The 16,945-nt window shown below is 39.7% G+C and overlaps 1 protein-coding gene across 2 annotated transcripts in view; it reads left to right on the forward strand.

Moving 5' to 3' along the window:
- The window catches only part of AGBL1 (AGBL carboxypeptidase 1), a 266,994-nt gene that overhangs the window by 136,645 nt on the left and 113,404 nt on the right, over positions 1-16,945 (forward strand). For both annotated transcript variants that reach the window (XM_059482534.1, XM_059482535.1), the window contains exons 19-21: positions 2,466-2,595; positions 7,155-7,286; positions 11,225-11,401. In XM_059482534.1, coding sequence (XP_059338517.1) covers positions 2,466-2,595; positions 7,155-7,286; positions 11,225-11,401 — 439 coding nt within the window. The remainder of the gene's footprint in view (positions 1-2,465; positions 2,596-7,154; positions 7,287-11,224; positions 11,402-16,945) is intronic.

Consider the following 16,945-nt stretch of genomic DNA (forward strand, 5'->3'; position numbering starts at 1 on the left):
ATGTAGAGATGATACCTCCTTTCCAAACAGCTCATAAGAACTTCCAAATTATTGTTTTAGAGTTGGATTACACTTCTTAAACTAATACTAAGCACAGCAGCACCTGTGAACTGCAGAGCTGGGGATTGTCTTGTCATAGTCACCTCTGAAAAAAGTCACATTTTGTGTCAGAGCAACAGAATTGGTAGACTGTATTATGGACTTAATTAGGAGTTTTTCTTATGTGACATATCCTGGGATTTCTTTATAATTGCTGAAGGAATAATCAGCATTTTTAGGAGCTTTTAGTTTAGTCTAAAAAATGAAAATTGAGTTTGGCAGTGGCTTAAAATTAATCTCTGTATTTACTGAATCCTTTCAGCAGTTTCTATTTCCCTGCTTTTTTCCTCCCTTTATGTTGGACTCATCCAGTGGGTACCAAGGCATTTTAGCAGAGGGAAGTGTGGATGGTTTGAGGAGGGACAAACTAATGTCAATTCCCACAGGAAAGGGGGATATAGTAGGTTTGGGGTGTGACCAATGACAATGATGAGAAACTCTTTCTGTAGGTCTGAAACAACAAGACTCCCTTCTGTTTTTTTTCCTTGACATTCAACTGAAACATGGGAATACAAGTCCAACTATCATTTTCCCCTTCAGAATAAAAATTCTGCTGTTATTCTCACTTAGTTTTGCTCTCTGTGTGACTGTGATGGAGGAAGATGTCACAACTTTATGCCAAGGAAGTTATTTGGTTTTTTTGGGTTTTTTGCTGGTCGCATTGGAGAAAGAGGTGTTTTTTATGCAGCCCAGTGACTCTCTCTGTGGCATTGTACCTATAAAAGGGAAGCTCTGTAGCCACACAAATCCTTGGCAGAAATACAGCTGCTAATCTCAGCTGAGCAGCTGCTGTCCTGAAGATCAGGAGAGGTGAGCCTAAAGGTAACTTTATCCGAAGAGCCCTTAGAAAACACAACGGAAGCTGTCATGTTTTCATGCAGAATTTTTGGCAGAAGCCTCGCTGCAGCATTTGCTGACTTCCCAAGTGTTAGCTATTGCTAGTGTTTTCTGATTTGCTGAGTGAGTAACATGGGAAGTATGGATTGTGAGGAAATAAGGGAATTCAGATAACTAAAAGTGGAGTAAATTCGGAATGGATATTGTGGTGTTGCCAGAAACTCCAAGACGTCATTAAAGATATATGAAATATCCTTAGTGACTCATTATTTCTTTGTCTTCCATTTTTAACCAGTTCTCCATTATTCCTACTTACTAAAAATTAAAAAACCCAACCCAAATCATTCCTGCTTTACAACCCTTTTTTTCCAAGCATTTTGCAAGGCATTGATGATGCCCAAGATGTCACATGCAGCACACCCTGACGTCTATCAATACCCCAGCAGAACCCATTTCTATTAGTACATTTATATTTTAATTTCAGCAAAGCTGGATGCTACTCCATAGCTAGAAATTCATGCAACATTTAGGATATTGTAGCTTTTTTGAACAAGAAGCACCCCAATTTTGCAGTGCAAATGGAAGCATTCTAGAGGATAGTTTGGAGATGATGAGGACCTACCACAATATCTCATATGCTGGAGGGTGGATTCCTGAATTTTATCACTACACTGTGATTTGGAAATTATCAACCAAATTACAGCAAATCCTTTGAAGAGTGTTAGGCTCTGATCTACACAGTCACTAACAAGGGGGATGAGTTGAATTTTTCAGAATTGCACAGTGCTGTACTGCTCCACATGGTCAAGTATTCTGACAATCTTCCACTGATCATTGAGTCAGTAACAGAATATGTTGTAACTAACTAAGGGAAATGCTTCCTCAGTGCAAATCTGGGATTCTTATTTAGCTTTTTATCCAGCCTTTGCAGTGAACCTGGGTAATTGTTCTACATAATGCTCTAGCAGGCATCATGATCTCCTTGATGGGCTTTAGATAGAGACATCTCTTGTGAGAAGAGAAGCTTAAATGAGACACCCAGCTCATCTCATTGAAGTACATTCATGTTTCAGACTGGTCAATGAGATTTGAGTGCCTGTCTTCAATTAGAATGAGTAGAAGTTGGATGTGCTTGTTTGCTCTGGGGGTTTTGAGAAGCCTGTGCTCTATGCAAGCAGCATGAATTTCATAGCACAGAATTTAGAATGTTTCAGAAGGCTTCTTTCTAAATGGCCTTTTGATTTGTGCCTTCTTAGGTAAGTGAAAAACTGCATGTATTTGCAGGATGGCAATTAAGTGAACCTTAAAAGGAAAGGAAATTAAATTAGTAAAATTTAACTAGTAAAATTAGTACACTATAAGAACCTGAAAAATAGAATATGGATTATTGAGTCATTCCATCCCAATGTTCAAAACCATTATATCTATGTTCTATTGACATTCCTTGTGCCATGGCTTGCCAGGATTGGAAATGCTTTGGAACCAGCTTTTGTTTTGCCAGTTTGTGATGTGCTGCTTCCTGATTTCAGCCTTCGTTGTTCACTGAGTGGAGATGATCTCAACAGGCAGTGGCTGACACCCAGCTCCCAGCTGCATCCCACAATTTACCACGCCAAAGGTCTCCTCTACTACCTGAGCAGCATTGGCCGGGCTCCTCTGGTGAGTCTCTTCCAGTTCTCTTGTGTGATTCTGCCAATGGATTGATTATTGTGCTTGTGTGAACAGCTCTGTTAGGGAGCTGGAGTGATTTGGGAGCATCACGTCCTGTTGCACTTTCATCTTGTGGAATTGTTTGGGAAGTTTTGAATATTTATCACTTATTGAATCTTCTAACAAGCATCTCTCTTCTAGCAAGCATCTTCTAACAAGAATCTCTATATACCTGGAATAAAAATGAGAAAATTAATTTCTGAAAGCTCTTTATATCCTCAAAATGCTCCAACTAAGCTCAATATTATGAGCAAGTTATTGCTATCTTCATGAAAGCATTAGGAGAAATTCCAAAAAGATTTTGTCTAAATGGACTGTGCTAAACCCCATGCAATCACAACCCTCAAAGTGTGTGAGCCTCCCTGCTGCTGTGGTAATGGGGAAAGGATTGTGTTTGGGGGCTACCAGAAATTCATGAGATGGGTCTGGGATCCATCCCATCTGCTCAGTTGCCCAGTAGAAGGAAAAAGTGGTTCTGAGACTCCAGGAGGAAAACCACAAGGAGCTTCAAATGTTGATAAACAGATGTGGATCCAGGGACTGGCAGGTTTGTTGGTGATAGCTACAGCCAGGCAGGAAATGTCCAAGTGCACCAGAGTCCCTCTGGGTTTGCTGAGAAAAGCCCCAAACAAGGTGAAAATGTCTGTGATCTTCTCTATGAGAATTCTTGCATAATTTAGTTTTTGTCTAAGCTGACAGCCCTGAAATATATCTCTGTCGGCTGAGGAGTATTGTTGAAACTCAGAGTTGCAAATTGAGTCACCAACATTTTCCTTTGGTTCAGAGCAGTGTGGGATGAGTCTTGTTTTACCCCGTAATTTGCTGTCTGGCCTCTTTTAGAACATGACCCTCCTTGTCATATTCAGGTGCATAAAGTTGAATACTCAGTACAAGTTTTCATCATTGTTGAGTGAAGGGAGGCTATTGATCCTACCATCTCCCGCACTCACAGACTGCATGTCAGGTTTCATAAACTGATTTTTCTTTGCCTTTGAAGAATGCATTGATTTTAGTTTATACATCCTCAAAAATGCCTTTTCCCTCCTTCAGAAGAGAGTTTGGGGGTGGGTTTTTTTTTTTTGGTTTGTTTATATTGGGTTTTCTTTTAACCTATAAGATCTCATGGAGCTAAGTTCACTGGTAGCCAAATGATTTCTGTGAGCTGATTTGGTTTAATTTATCCTAGGGATGTGCAAGCAGTTTCTTCAAAGCAAAGCAAAGCTGCTTGAAGGAGAAAAGCAAAGAACTTTAGCAGCCCTTCAAACCAAGGCCACTTTAATTCTTTAGTTAACAAGAAAACAGCCTGTTAAATGTTGGGGTTTTTTTATTTGCCTTGTTGCCTGTGGGAACCCTAATGGGACCAAGAGACTGAGTGCACTGGGACATTGCAGAGTCTCATTCCTAGTGAAGAGCAGGATGCTCTAAAAGGAAAAAGGAACTTCCAGTGGACCAGAAGGCTCTGAGCAGAGTTTTCTGCCTCTCAAAGTCATTATATGAAGCTTGGAAACAAGCACAGCCTGCAATAATGTACTCATTGGGAGGAAAAAAACCTCTAAGCATGCCCACCTCAAAACTGGCATTTAATGTTCTGTCACAATGTTATTAAGAAAGAGACTTGACACAAAAAAAGAGAAGTCGTTTCAAAAAGTTCAGTTTTCCAACAGCTTTCTTTACTTTCCACTTTATACACTGCTTTTCTTTTATTTTAAAAGGTACCTGGTTCTGTGACTCATAAGAAGTGTTGTTTTTGAGCTAGAAGGCAGTCCTTACCTTTAGGATGATCAGTATGATCAGTGCTGGCAAATAACTTCAAATAGATTAAAAAATTGTGCATGTCTTTGAGTCATATCCCAGTGAGTGCAGGCTTGGGAGTCTGACTGGTTTGTGTGTCTCAGTGTCCCAGCCATATGGAAGGACAGGCTGAAGAAAAAGCACTGGGAGGTGCCAAATCTGCTCAGTGCTTGCCCAGACATATCCCACGAAAATTTCTGTGTTGGGAGCTCAGACTCCAAAATATCTCTTAGCCTTGGCTGAATGGTGAGACATAAGCTACCCTGTGGTGTGAAAATTAGGCAGAAGGATGTGCTGTAGAGAATAATTGAGTATAAACATTGGGACTGGCTGCAGTATCCAGTCAAATTAATTAAAATGTAGTGCTATGCAAGTATTTTCAGTGTTTTCAGTGGCACTGACACTTCTCCTGTGGAAGCTGGTGACACTCAGTGAAAGATTCCATGGCCTGAACCAGCTGCCATAGTAAAGAACCTGGCTTTAGTACACTTTTACCAGCAAAGAAGTCTCAATCCAGATCTGTCACTGTAAGGACCTGCCTGCAGGCTTCTTGAGGTGCAGAATTATAGACCTGCTACTTATCAGGCAGCTCCACTCTCTGATCATCCCTGCATGGTTTCTGATAAATAATATTTTAAGCAGATAATATATTGTCTTTTTGTGTGCTGTAATTCTGTAAATTGAGAGGTAATTGATAGGCAATTGAGCTGAGTTTTTCTGCCTTGAAATCAGACAAAAGCTGTAAAATTCTCTTTGATATTCATAGAAGTACATTCTAGGTGGTAACTGTGGTTAACCTAAGCTATGACTGTGCATTGCTGGTAGCTTAGATGAAACACTAGCTGGAAAAATGTCTGTCATTAAGAGAATTAATAAATGCAGCTCTTTGGAAGGAGGCATTCCAGGATAATTGTGTGTGGATCAGAGCTGTTGCTGGGTAGGTGGCTGTTCACATGCTCCAGGTGTGGAACCTGCAGGCCCTCAGCCCCACAAAAAGACCTGGAGGTGATGATGGTGTGGGAAGGAAGGTTGACAGGACAGAAACCAAAGGAAACAGCAGCCTGTAAGTTATGGGATGTGTATAATTGTCCATCTGACTGGTTATTACGAGTGCCTCAGCACCTCCAGTGTCAGTGTCAGAAAGAATGCACATGCTCAATTTCCAGATAAGTAAACTGACATGCTTTAGCTAAACTTAGTTGCTGTGAGGCTGGTAAATAAGCAAATGAGGGTAAGTCTTGCCCTAGCAGTTGGTGGAAGAATCTCATGTTCTCCATCTGTTTCTCCCCTCTTGTGCATGTATTTAGGTAGGAATATGGGTGGGAGTGTTGATGTGCTGGAGGGTGGGGAGGCTCTGCAGAGGGACCTGGACAGGCTGACAGTGAGTGCGTGTCACCCTCTCCTCCCAAGCTGACAGGACAAGAGGAAAATGGCCTCAAGTTGTGCCAGGGGAGGTTTGGGTTGGATATGAGAAAGAAATTCCTTCTCTGAAGGGTTGTCAAGCATTAGAAAGGGCTGCCCAGAGCAGTGGTGCATCCTGGAGGTATTGGATGGATGTGCAGTTGGCACTTGGGGATTGAGTTTAGTGGTGGATTTGGCAGTGCTGGGTTAATGATTGGACCTGATGATTTTTGAGATATTTTCCAACCTAAGCAATTCTATTTTTTGCACCCCATATTTCTCCCCCATCTCTCTGTGGGTCCATAATTTTTCTCTGCCTTCCTACACACCTTTGTTTGTCTCCAACATAAGTCCTGGGAAACAGTTTCAATGAAATCTTGAAGCTCCTTTCTACTCTACAGTGAATGCTGTTGGTTTGAAATGAAATAATTCCTTATCTTTAGAGATTCTTATATTTTCATTGACAGATTTCTGAATATTCCTGATTAAGACATGGAGAATATATGTAACAGCCATGTGTACATCGACTTCATATCTCAGAGGGCACTGAGATTGATTATTCTTTAAGACCTGGGTCAATATTTACCTCTTGGGTCATTAAATTGTGATTTTCATTTCCATAGGAATCAATATCTGCCTATACAGGCAATCAAAACTTCCGCTAAATTGGGAATGTGCCTTGTGCCTCGTTTATATGACAGCTGACATGAGAGATGGATTGGACAGACAGATAAATTAGTGTGGAATGAGATTATTTGCCTTGAACATGGGTCATTTTCTGTGCTTGACTTGCAGGAATCCATGCAAAGGTCTGGCAATACAATTGCACAATTATATTTTCCTGAAAATTATGTAGCATGGGTTTTTAATTTAAAGAAGACAAAGCAATGATTAATCATTTGGGGAGGCATGGATTTCAAGTCCCACGAGGATAAAGTCAGAGTTTAGGAGTTTAGAAGTAGAAAGAGCCTGACAAATTGCTCCGTTGTGGTATCAGGAGTTCTCATGAACCCTCAGGTTCCTGAGTTGCCATGGATTCTCGCCCAGGTGTCATGTTTATTTCTGCTGCAGACAGAAGTGCACTAGGCTTGACTCTGCACCCCTGAGATCATGTCAGATCAAATAAATAAAGCAAAATACAAGTGACTAATGAGGTCTGACACAGGTCAAAGGCACGCCCAGAGTCCAAGCTACTCTAAGGAGACCTTAAAAAAAAAATTTAACACCTCCCTGCCATAGTCTAGCAGTGGATATTATGAAGAACCAAGAAACCTTTCCAATGTTCAACATTTCGCCTTATTTTTTCCTCTCTCTAGGTCTTCTGTGACTACCATGGGCACTCCCAGAAAAAGAATGTGTTTCTCTATGGCTGCAGCATTAAAGAGACCTTGTGGCAAGCAGGCTGCATGGTTGACACAGCAGTTGTCACAGAGGATGTTGGCTACAGGGTAGGTCCTCTTGGTTCCTTCCTTAATTACCAGCCTGCATGTGCTTCTATATTTAAAATATTTAAGATAAGGTCACCTCAGAAATTTTAGCAATAGGTTGCAAACTTTCCTTGCTCCAGAGGAATAATAGTCCAGAGAATTTTGAGTCACATGTTATATCTTCATGCACCAGATATTAGGGACACATTTACTGATGGTGTATTTGCTATTTATTTTATTTCAGTAAAATGATGCACTATAACATTTGGCCACATGCTAATAGAACAGAGATATTTTTGTGTGTTTTATAATTTCTAAATATACATACAATTTTGTCCTCACCATCCTACCCATTATATGAAAATAAATCGGAATTATGTAATTTTAACTGAGAAGATCATGGTGTCCCACAGTCCTCCTAAACTGAATTTCTTCATCACAAAATGCTGCTGGTCCCACTGAAAACATGCGATAATTCAATGCATGCCAAACAAATCTATCATAGTGAAGCTATCTCCAGAACAAATGTTTGGTGTCACACCCAAGATTTTTTTTTTCCTTTTGGAATCAGAAAAAATTCTAAAATCTATTTTATTTCTGCTTCATGGGAGTGTTGTGTTCATCAAACTCTCCTTTGAATTTCCTGCCCATCTCTCTCTTCTTTTTTCTTTCTTTTTATTTTTTCTTTTTTTATTACCTTTTTTTTTTTTTTGTATCTATTATAATGATATTTTCCTATTCAATAAGTTTTTTCAGGAAAAAGAAATATAAAGTCCAATTCTGGTCTTAAAAAATGTTAATTTCAAAAAACATTAATTGTGGCCTTAAACTGATTACAGCTAGAGCTTGGATCACTAAAATCTGAAAGCGGTTGAAGAGTCTTTGTCAGTTTATGCCTCTGTATAATTTTTGCTACTTCAGCATAAATACTCAACATCCTTCCATGAGATTTTCATGTTTTCCATGCTTATCTTATGGAGTTGCACGTGAAAAAGCTGCAACTTTACTGGTGGAAAGTACCCCAGTGCTGGCTGTGAGGAGTCCCTGTGGCAAGCATTGATTCCTGAGGAAAGCAGGGAGGATTCCCACATCCAGGGCATTTTTGGCTGTGTTTGAATTCTGGGGGCTTGCAAAGGCTGAAGAGGGCTCGCTGCTGCACAGACAGAATTCAAATGTTACTGTCAGCATGTGGAGCCTGACCTGAATCTGCAATGAATCCAGGGCTGTCCAAGAGCACTCTGCAGTGGCCCATGAGAAGGTTTTTATGGCTCAAATCTTTGTTGTTGGATGAAATGGGAGCTGGGTGCCTGCTGCAGACCCAGCCTATGGATCACCCTCTCCAGCTTAGGCTGGGGAAGCTGGGTCTGTACAGGGACACATCTGCAATTCCAGCTGGCCTCAGAGCTGCTGCCTTGCCCTGTTTGCACAGCCTTCTTTCCTGCCTCCTCTGGGTAATGGGAATTAATCTGGCCTCCGTGATTGATTTTCCTCCACAGGAACAGAAACCAAATACCTCAAGAAAGTTATGGGTTTTGGGAGAGCCTTTGCCTCATACGTTATAGATTCAGCTGTAGCCCTTGGCAATGTACAGTCAGAGTCCTCCCTGCCTTTAATATTTGGTGGCCTTGGGTGACTTGCACAGCATTGGCACCATAATCCCAACCTTTTGATAAACATTCCAGGCCCCTTTGACAGCAATCTCTGCTGGGACGTTAGTAAAGAAATATAACTGGATTTTTTTTGGAATGGGATTGGAGGTTTATGGACAGGGTCCAGTGTTAGTGGAGCAGCTTCCTTTGCTGCCACACATGATAAATCCAGCTGCTGAGAGACAAGGAGCACACTGCTGCACTATCATAAAAGCATCCTTTAAAGGAATGTGTTTTCACACAACATATATTATTGAAAGATAATTAATGAGAAAAATCAATAGAGAAGAAAGAGCCATTAGTGTGAAATCCAGCGAATGCTGGTAAAATGAAAAGAATATTAAATTTGGGTTTGCTAATGCTTCTAAATGAGTCCTGTGTACAGAGACATTACTGTTACCTGCCAGTATTTTTATTTAATTAAAAGTAAAAGATTGATTATGCATATAATTTGAATTGCTCTAAAAAACTAAACTGGATTAGGGTTCTGATTATCGTATTTGATGTGATAAGTTTACAAAATTTTGTGTGTGGGTTCAGATAAGGGCACATACAATTCACATACAGTTTAACTGGGTCTCATGGTTGTGCTATGCTTCTGCTGCATATTTTTGATTCCTTCTCAGTCAAAATCCAGGAAAACCTGGAAGCTGTGCATGAAGCCATACCATTTTGTGATCTCTGTGCAGCAAGTAGCAGGCTGAAGGAAGTGCAGAAACGTTGGATGCTTTATCAAAGGCAAGAAGTGAATTTTCAAGGTTTCTCTGTTCAGTCACAGGAAAGAGAGTGCTGCAGCTCTTAGTAACTCACTGGAGATCTTGACTCAAGATTGAGGCTTAAGGTGGTCTCAGACTTAAAGTGAAGTTTCTTGCTTTGTTCTAGTTTTCTCTGCCGCAGTTTTTTTGTGTGAAAAATGGACTTAATGGAACTGGAGGAGACCAGTGATGGCTGCAGCCAAAATACACTGAAAAATGATAAATGTATAAATGAAAGATATGTATGGTTAAGTAGTTTGCAAGAGATTTTGTAAAGCAGTTTAGACCAAATATGTATCACTCATATCAAGCATGTTTTAGGAAAGAACATTGTTCAGTCACTTTCAAATCAAATATTTCCATACAGTGATGTGAAGTAAAGCCCAAAAGAACAGAACTACAATTCCTCAGAATTAATTGGGGAAGCTGAAGGTTACTGGAAAGTGAAATTAGCTGGTTAGTTTTCACTATCCAAACTGAATGAAATTCAAGAGTAAATGCCACTAGCAATATGTGGGAACTCCTTCTGTAGGATTCCTTACAGTTCAGGTGTTTGAGAAAACTGTCATAAAAGAAAGAATGAACATTCTAATTTTGCTTGGTCTCCTCTAGGTGGATCAAATGGTGTTTTGCAGATGTTGTGGTTGGTGTAGCAGCACTGAAGTTCAGACACACGTAGACATAACCCACAGGCATGCGTGTGTATCTAATGGTCCAGTCTATTCATTAGCACTAGGTGTGCTCCATGTAGCTGTTATCTATTTTTATGGAGTATAAAAATAACACATTTAGCCCTCTGTAATGACTAAGTAATTGTTGCCACTTCACTGATGGAATATTTGATACTTCAGGTGTGTTTATAGACTTTGTTGAGAAATATGATTTTGAGAGTAAGAAAATCACTCAGGGCTAAAATGTAATATTTACTGGCTTTATTATTACTTTTTATTGTGATTAAGTGAACTGTATGCAATGCATTGTTTGGACCTGGAAGAGAATATTTTAGTTTGTTTCACAATGCAAGTTATTTAAACGCCGAGCTTTATTTTCACATTATTATATGTGACATTCTATGAGGAAACAGATCCCCTTTCTCTGCTCTGTACCAGCTTCAGACAAAATTCCTCCCATGGCTCAATCCCTTGTCTGACCCTGGAATTATGGTGGGAGGAGATATAATAGAGCTGTAGAAGGGAGAATAGGGATGTCAGGTACTGAGCTGTGACTCTTGGCAGCTCAACAAGAAGGTGTGGGTTGGTTGAAGCAGCTTGAGAACAAAACTGACTTCAGCACTTCACCCAAAGTATTTGGTGCACAAATGTTTGATTTGGAGTGAGATATGTCAAGTCTACAGAAATTTTAGTCTTTGGAATGAAACAAATGTTATAATCTGGGGGTTTGACGTGAGATGGAGGTAATGCACCAGTTGGAGCTCTCCGTACCTATGGCTAGATTTGATTATGGACACACTGAAACACAGTCTCAGTATGTCTCTCTGTATGTGTGTGTGTATAATATCAACACGTGCACATCTGTACAATTCATTTTCTCACAGACTCTTCCCAAAATCCTGGATAAAGTGGCCCCTGCATTTGTCATGAACAGCTGCAGCTTCCTGGTGGAGAAATCGCGAGCATCGACGGCCCGTGTGGTGGTGTGGAAGGAAATGGGGGTGCTCAGGAGCTACACCATGGAAAGCACCTACTGCAGCTGCAGCCACGGGCTCTACAGAGTGAGTAAACCTTTCAAAAAGCCCTCTGCCGCTGTAAGAGCCTAAATGAGGGATGCAGGACTCCAGGGGCTCTCCAAAATGCAGTTTATTCCATCCAATACATTACAGCAGCCCAGGGTGGTGGGTGACAGAGCTGTGCCCACAGCTGTCAGCTCCAGCTGCAGGCAGGCCTGGAGACCCTTTGGTTTTGGTTACAATGCATTATAGACTTTTCTTTGCTGAGCATCTTAATACAGTAGAACCAATCTATACCTTAACTATTATCTATAGCCTATCATAACTACTGTAATTACCATATTCATGTTACTGTTCTCCAATCACTAAAAGTTAGTACGTTACAGTTTAAGTTAGAAGTTGTTATTCAGTTTTCTTGCTGTGGAAAATTCTGAGACCTTTTTTCTACTTGCCACATTTGCTGATTTGTTTGCCTGTGCTCTCTTTCTGCTTTGTAAAAACATCTTCTTGTTTGAGTTGGGTTTATCCTTTGCTCTAAGTCATAAAAACCCGTTCTAACTAACTCACCCTTTGCCTCCTTGGTTATTCAGTAAGACTGGCTCAGCAATTCTTTTCTTCTGTATCAAAACTTGCTACCAACTCTATTCCTTCATCAGACTCTACATTTAAAAATCTTTCTGCCAAGCACAAATATCTGTGAGACTTTCTTGTCAAACTTTCATCCTTCCCAACATACCACCCTCCTAACGCACATCTCATGAGTTTGGATGGAGGAGATGGCCATTGCTGACCTCTCTCCAGATCCCATGTAGCCAGAATTTCTTTTCTGGGATATCTTGTTCTTTTACCTCTCATTCTTTTACCTTCTGTGCCAAGAAAGTAGAGGTTTGAATGAAACCTCTCTGAGGTTTCATTCAGCAGGGAAATAAAAGGAAACTCCAGTCTGCAGCCAAAAGCACTGAGCTGAAGAAAGGAGTGTTTTAGGGATGATATAGGGACTTATCCTTTACAAGGGCTTTCACAGTCTTGTAATAAAAGTTCTGGCAGATCATATGGATATTTTTGAGCCTAATTCTAAGGTAATTAACTGGAACACTTGTTGGTACATGCTCACTGCCTGAGCATTCTCCTAAATGGCTAAATTTAAGTGCCTCCATGAAAATCCTACCTGTTCCTGGCAGGCAGAGCTAGCCAGTCTAAGGCTACTTTTGACAGAAGTCAATGAATTCAAGTTATGCCTGAGACTGTGATCTAGGCAGACCAGAATTCCACATTAAATGAGGTTGGTAGGATGGGCTGTACTTGTACCAAATGCATCAGGCATCAGTCTGGGAGATCTCCTGGCAGTTTTTAAGCATACAGGATAAAGTCGGGTAATTGTATTTGAGTGATCATAATTCTCCGTTCCTTCAAATGATTTTTTTTTTTTGCTTTTTCTTATTCCAAACCTGTTGCTTTCATTTGAAAGGCTTCTAAATTTCACCTCATTTCTTCCACTAGGGAGCAATCCTTATCTGTACAACATTAATAAGCAGTTAAGGATCCTGAAAGACCCTTAAGGAAAGAGCCATTATTACAAATAACAATTAATTAATAAGACATTCAAATTATTATCTTTGTAAGCTCTATACTAATCCTTTTACCTCTCTGTAGAATGTAGCAGGAAGTATTCAGCTGCTGTTTTAACTATGCTCTACTATACACACATCAATTCCAGGAGAGGAAATGCGGAATTAAAAAATGGCAGACAGTTAAAATCAAGAGAGTGCAATGCCCAGGGCAATTATATATAACACTCCCTACTCCTGAGAAGTGCTAATGGCTTTTTAATAGGCACCACAGGTCAAGAGAGTGGGTTTGACTCTTTTTAGACAGTGGGGGAAATCTACTTTGACTGAAATCAATGACAAAGCTCCAAATGATTTCTGTAGAGTAGGATTTCACTGATTTCTTAGATAACCACAGTAAGATCTAAAACCAGTGACACGTCAGATTTTATCAATATCTAGTGACTTGTTCTCCATCAGCATCTGTGAGGCCTTTAACCAAAGTTGCTTCATGTGTGTAATTAAATGCTTAAAATAGTAGGAAGAGAAATCTCTTAAAATGTATGAAATTATTTTTTATGTTCCTTCTTGTCCTCTTTGTTGACACTGATCAGGGCCACAACCAACCACTGAGGACAAGAGCAAGTTCACATATGAGGGTTGTGACTGGTGAGGGAATCCAGTGTTCCCATGGCTCTCAAGGAAGTCTGAAAGCTGTAAAGCAGTTCTGAAATTTCCATTATGAATGCCTTGAAAAGCTGAATCCTAATTGAATCACTGGGTTGTGCTTATGAGGTCACATATTCATTTCTGATTTATAGAGTTGGTGGGGGTTTTTTTTTGTTTGGTTTTTGTTTGTTTGTTTAGGGTTGTGATTTATCTCAAAGATGGAGGATACATCAATATTTCCATTATGAATAATTCCTTCACCATTTCTCTATTATAAGGAAAATACAAACACTTATTGCAGCTTCTGTGATTCAGGCAGATTTCCACGATTTTTTCCTAATGCATTAAGTAGCCAACTTGTTAGTATCAAAATAGAATATAATTTCTTATGTTGATTATACTGGAGCTGCATGTAAATACATACAGTATTTCTTCTAGAAAGTGGATACTTATAAGCTATTTCCTCTTCTTTTTAGTGGTCTTTAGAGTTGGTCCTATTTACTTGCTCTTACAAATGGATTAGTAAGAGTGTGGAATTGACAGACTGAACTGAAGATTTTGTTGCATAAATACCATTTAATCCTCAGCTTCCATCTGTCAAGCCAAAGCTACTTCATCAGTATCTTGGAGCCCTAAAATCATTCTTGTAAACTGGAAATTAATTACATAAGAGGTCATGCTTTTCTAGTGGCTAGAACATAAGTTTCTCACTCTTGGACCATGAAGCTGGATGTGCGTCCGAGCAATAGAATGACACTAATTCTCAGGCAGAAGATGTCAGCATCCTATACTTAAGGCTTTCTGACATTTGGTTTGGAAGATCTGTTTAACTGTGGATCATTGAGTCAGTTTTCCAATGGCATATGACTGATCTCCCTGTAGGGATACATCCAGAATTCCCACTGGACAAGCACACCCCTATGTTTTGTTACTTTTACACCTCAAAGTACAAACAGCAGGTAAGATTTAAAAAATCTTGTTAAATGCAGCAGAGGCTCCCAAGTCCAACATCATTCAGTGAATCAGTGGTCAGACTTCTATTAGAGAGCACCAGACCTGGTCTTTAGTTTTTTTTCCATCTTTCAAGCTCTTTTTCTCTTTTCAATTCAAGAAACGAATTCATTGAAAGAGCTGCTTTGCTGGCTGTGAGCACAGGTTCAGCCCTTGGAGCTGTACAGACATCTGATGGGGATGGCCCAAAGGATTTAGGAAGAACAAGAAAGCTGTAGAGAGGCTTCAAGAGGTTAAAATATTAATTGCACAAGGGTGGTGAGTGCACTCACTCATCTCAGGTCAAGGAAGGGCTAAGGTAAACCAGAACTTAGTTTTCCTCATAAAAAAGCTGTGAGTTTTCCCCTGGAATGTGCGTCCCCTCTCTTGGACTGAAATTTTAAAATACTTTAGTGACAGAGAGGCAGGAGTTGGGTACTATTGATATGTAAATGAGAAACAATACTGACCCCAGCTTTCTTTAAAAGTCATTTGATTTCAAATGGAGAGGAGGATGGAAATGAAAGGAGAAAAGAGATGGTTTGTCTGACGAATCTCCCTGTCTGTGTGATCAATGGAAATGCAATAAGCCAACTACCCTTAAGGAACCGAAACATAAAACTAAAGAAACTATTGATCTTATCTAAGGTTTTGTTCAACCTAGGAACAAGACAAGAAGATGGTAAAATATCCAAACTCTTTTTCATCTTGTCTGGATTGCCCAAATCAATCTTCGAGGAGCCCTATCTCCATTTGAAAGTTGCTAAAAACAAAGTAACAAAGTTTCACAGGGAATTTTGCCTCCTTTTTCTGCAAACCAGAAAATATTAATAATAGAATGATAAACCCCTTATCATTTCTTTGCTCACATGATGACTGTCTGCACAGGTCCCTCATTGGAGGTTTTACCCCTCCAGCTTAACTTGATTTCAATTTCTGCCTCCATTTTATGGGATGCAGAGCCCCCTTCTCATCTTTGGTTCTGAAAAGTCTGAATGCAAGGCTGTGAGGAGCTCTGAGTGCAGGTACAGCCATGACCCAGGAAGATTTACTGTTCTGTCATGTCACACTCCTTCACCATTCTTCCTGATTCCTCGTTACCTCACCTGCTAATTAGGGCCCTTCCATAGCATATTCCACTGTGCTGTTCCATTCATTATTGCATCCATCATCCTCCAAGTTAATGCCTTTAGTGCCAGGGTGTACAGCTGGGTTCCAAACCATATGTCTTGGTCATAGAGCTAATCTAAAAAATCGAGTTTCATGCTCTTTGTGTACATGTTATGTTGGAAAAGTGGTTTCCTTGGCACAGTGTGCCTGATGGAGGAGTTGGGGAACTAATGGAAATAGATTTTAGCTTTTTGCTTCAAATGGATTATAAACAACAAGGGGTAACAAATTAGTTTGAAAATTATTGCAGGTATCTTGACAGTATCCTGTAAAGGAGATTTTACTGTTGGTATGGGGCTCTCTTTGAAGAAAGCTTTTGGGACAGCTGAGAAATAAGATCTTTTTTGTTTTTTTCCTGTCCATTTTAATTCTTCTGAGAGGAATTGAATAAACCCAAATTTTCTCATAGGACTTGATTAGAGGAAGAAGCCATTCCTTTGGATGGAACTGGAGATTCAGCACTGAGCAGTGTGGTCATAAGTTCATAAGACACACTTGATATTAATTCAAAAAATCTTTGCTGGACAGAAGTGGTGAGAGTTAAGTTTAATTAGAAGATCTAATATTATCCAGCCCCTTTAGCCTGACCAGCATGGGCTGACATATTTAAGTGAGTGATGAAGTATTTGCCATGGAAGATTGGCTGAACTAAAGGAATATGCCAAGATGAAAACCTCCCCTCTTTCTCATCCTTCTCATCCTGGTTTGATCTCTTTCTGCCCACATGAGCCAAATTGTTACCCATGTATGATGGACCACTGAATTGCAGCACTATTTTTTCATAATTATCAGTACACAATTAAATATTTTCTTTATCTCCCTTTACTTTTGAAGATTACTAACCAAATTTCTGTGAGGAATTTTTACGTATCTTTTATTCATAAGCAGTTTATTACAGTTAATAGTCAGAAATTGAGTTGTTTTGATGGAGTTTGCAGGTCACATGGTGCTGCTTCTGTTCTCCAATAAGATGTATATTGTTGTTGTAATTGGAAGTCTGATGCAGAAACTTGCAAATAATTTTAATTTGACCTGTTGCCAGTATTCAGCCACAAACAAAAATAATTTCAGCAATATTCTTGCCATAAATCATGTTTGATAAGTAGCTGTAGACAGAAAAAATAAAGAAATGGGATGGATATATTCTATGCTTTCTGGTGTACATTTCTGGAAAATGATTACATCATCTTTACAAGTTTTACAGGCTCTTTGC

This window comes from Ammospiza nelsoni, chromosome 14, assembly GCF_027579445.1.
Source record: "Ammospiza nelsoni isolate bAmmNel1 chromosome 14, bAmmNel1.pri, whole genome shotgun sequence".
Lineage (NCBI taxonomy): Eukaryota > Metazoa > Chordata > Aves > Passeriformes > Passerellidae > Ammospiza > Ammospiza nelsoni.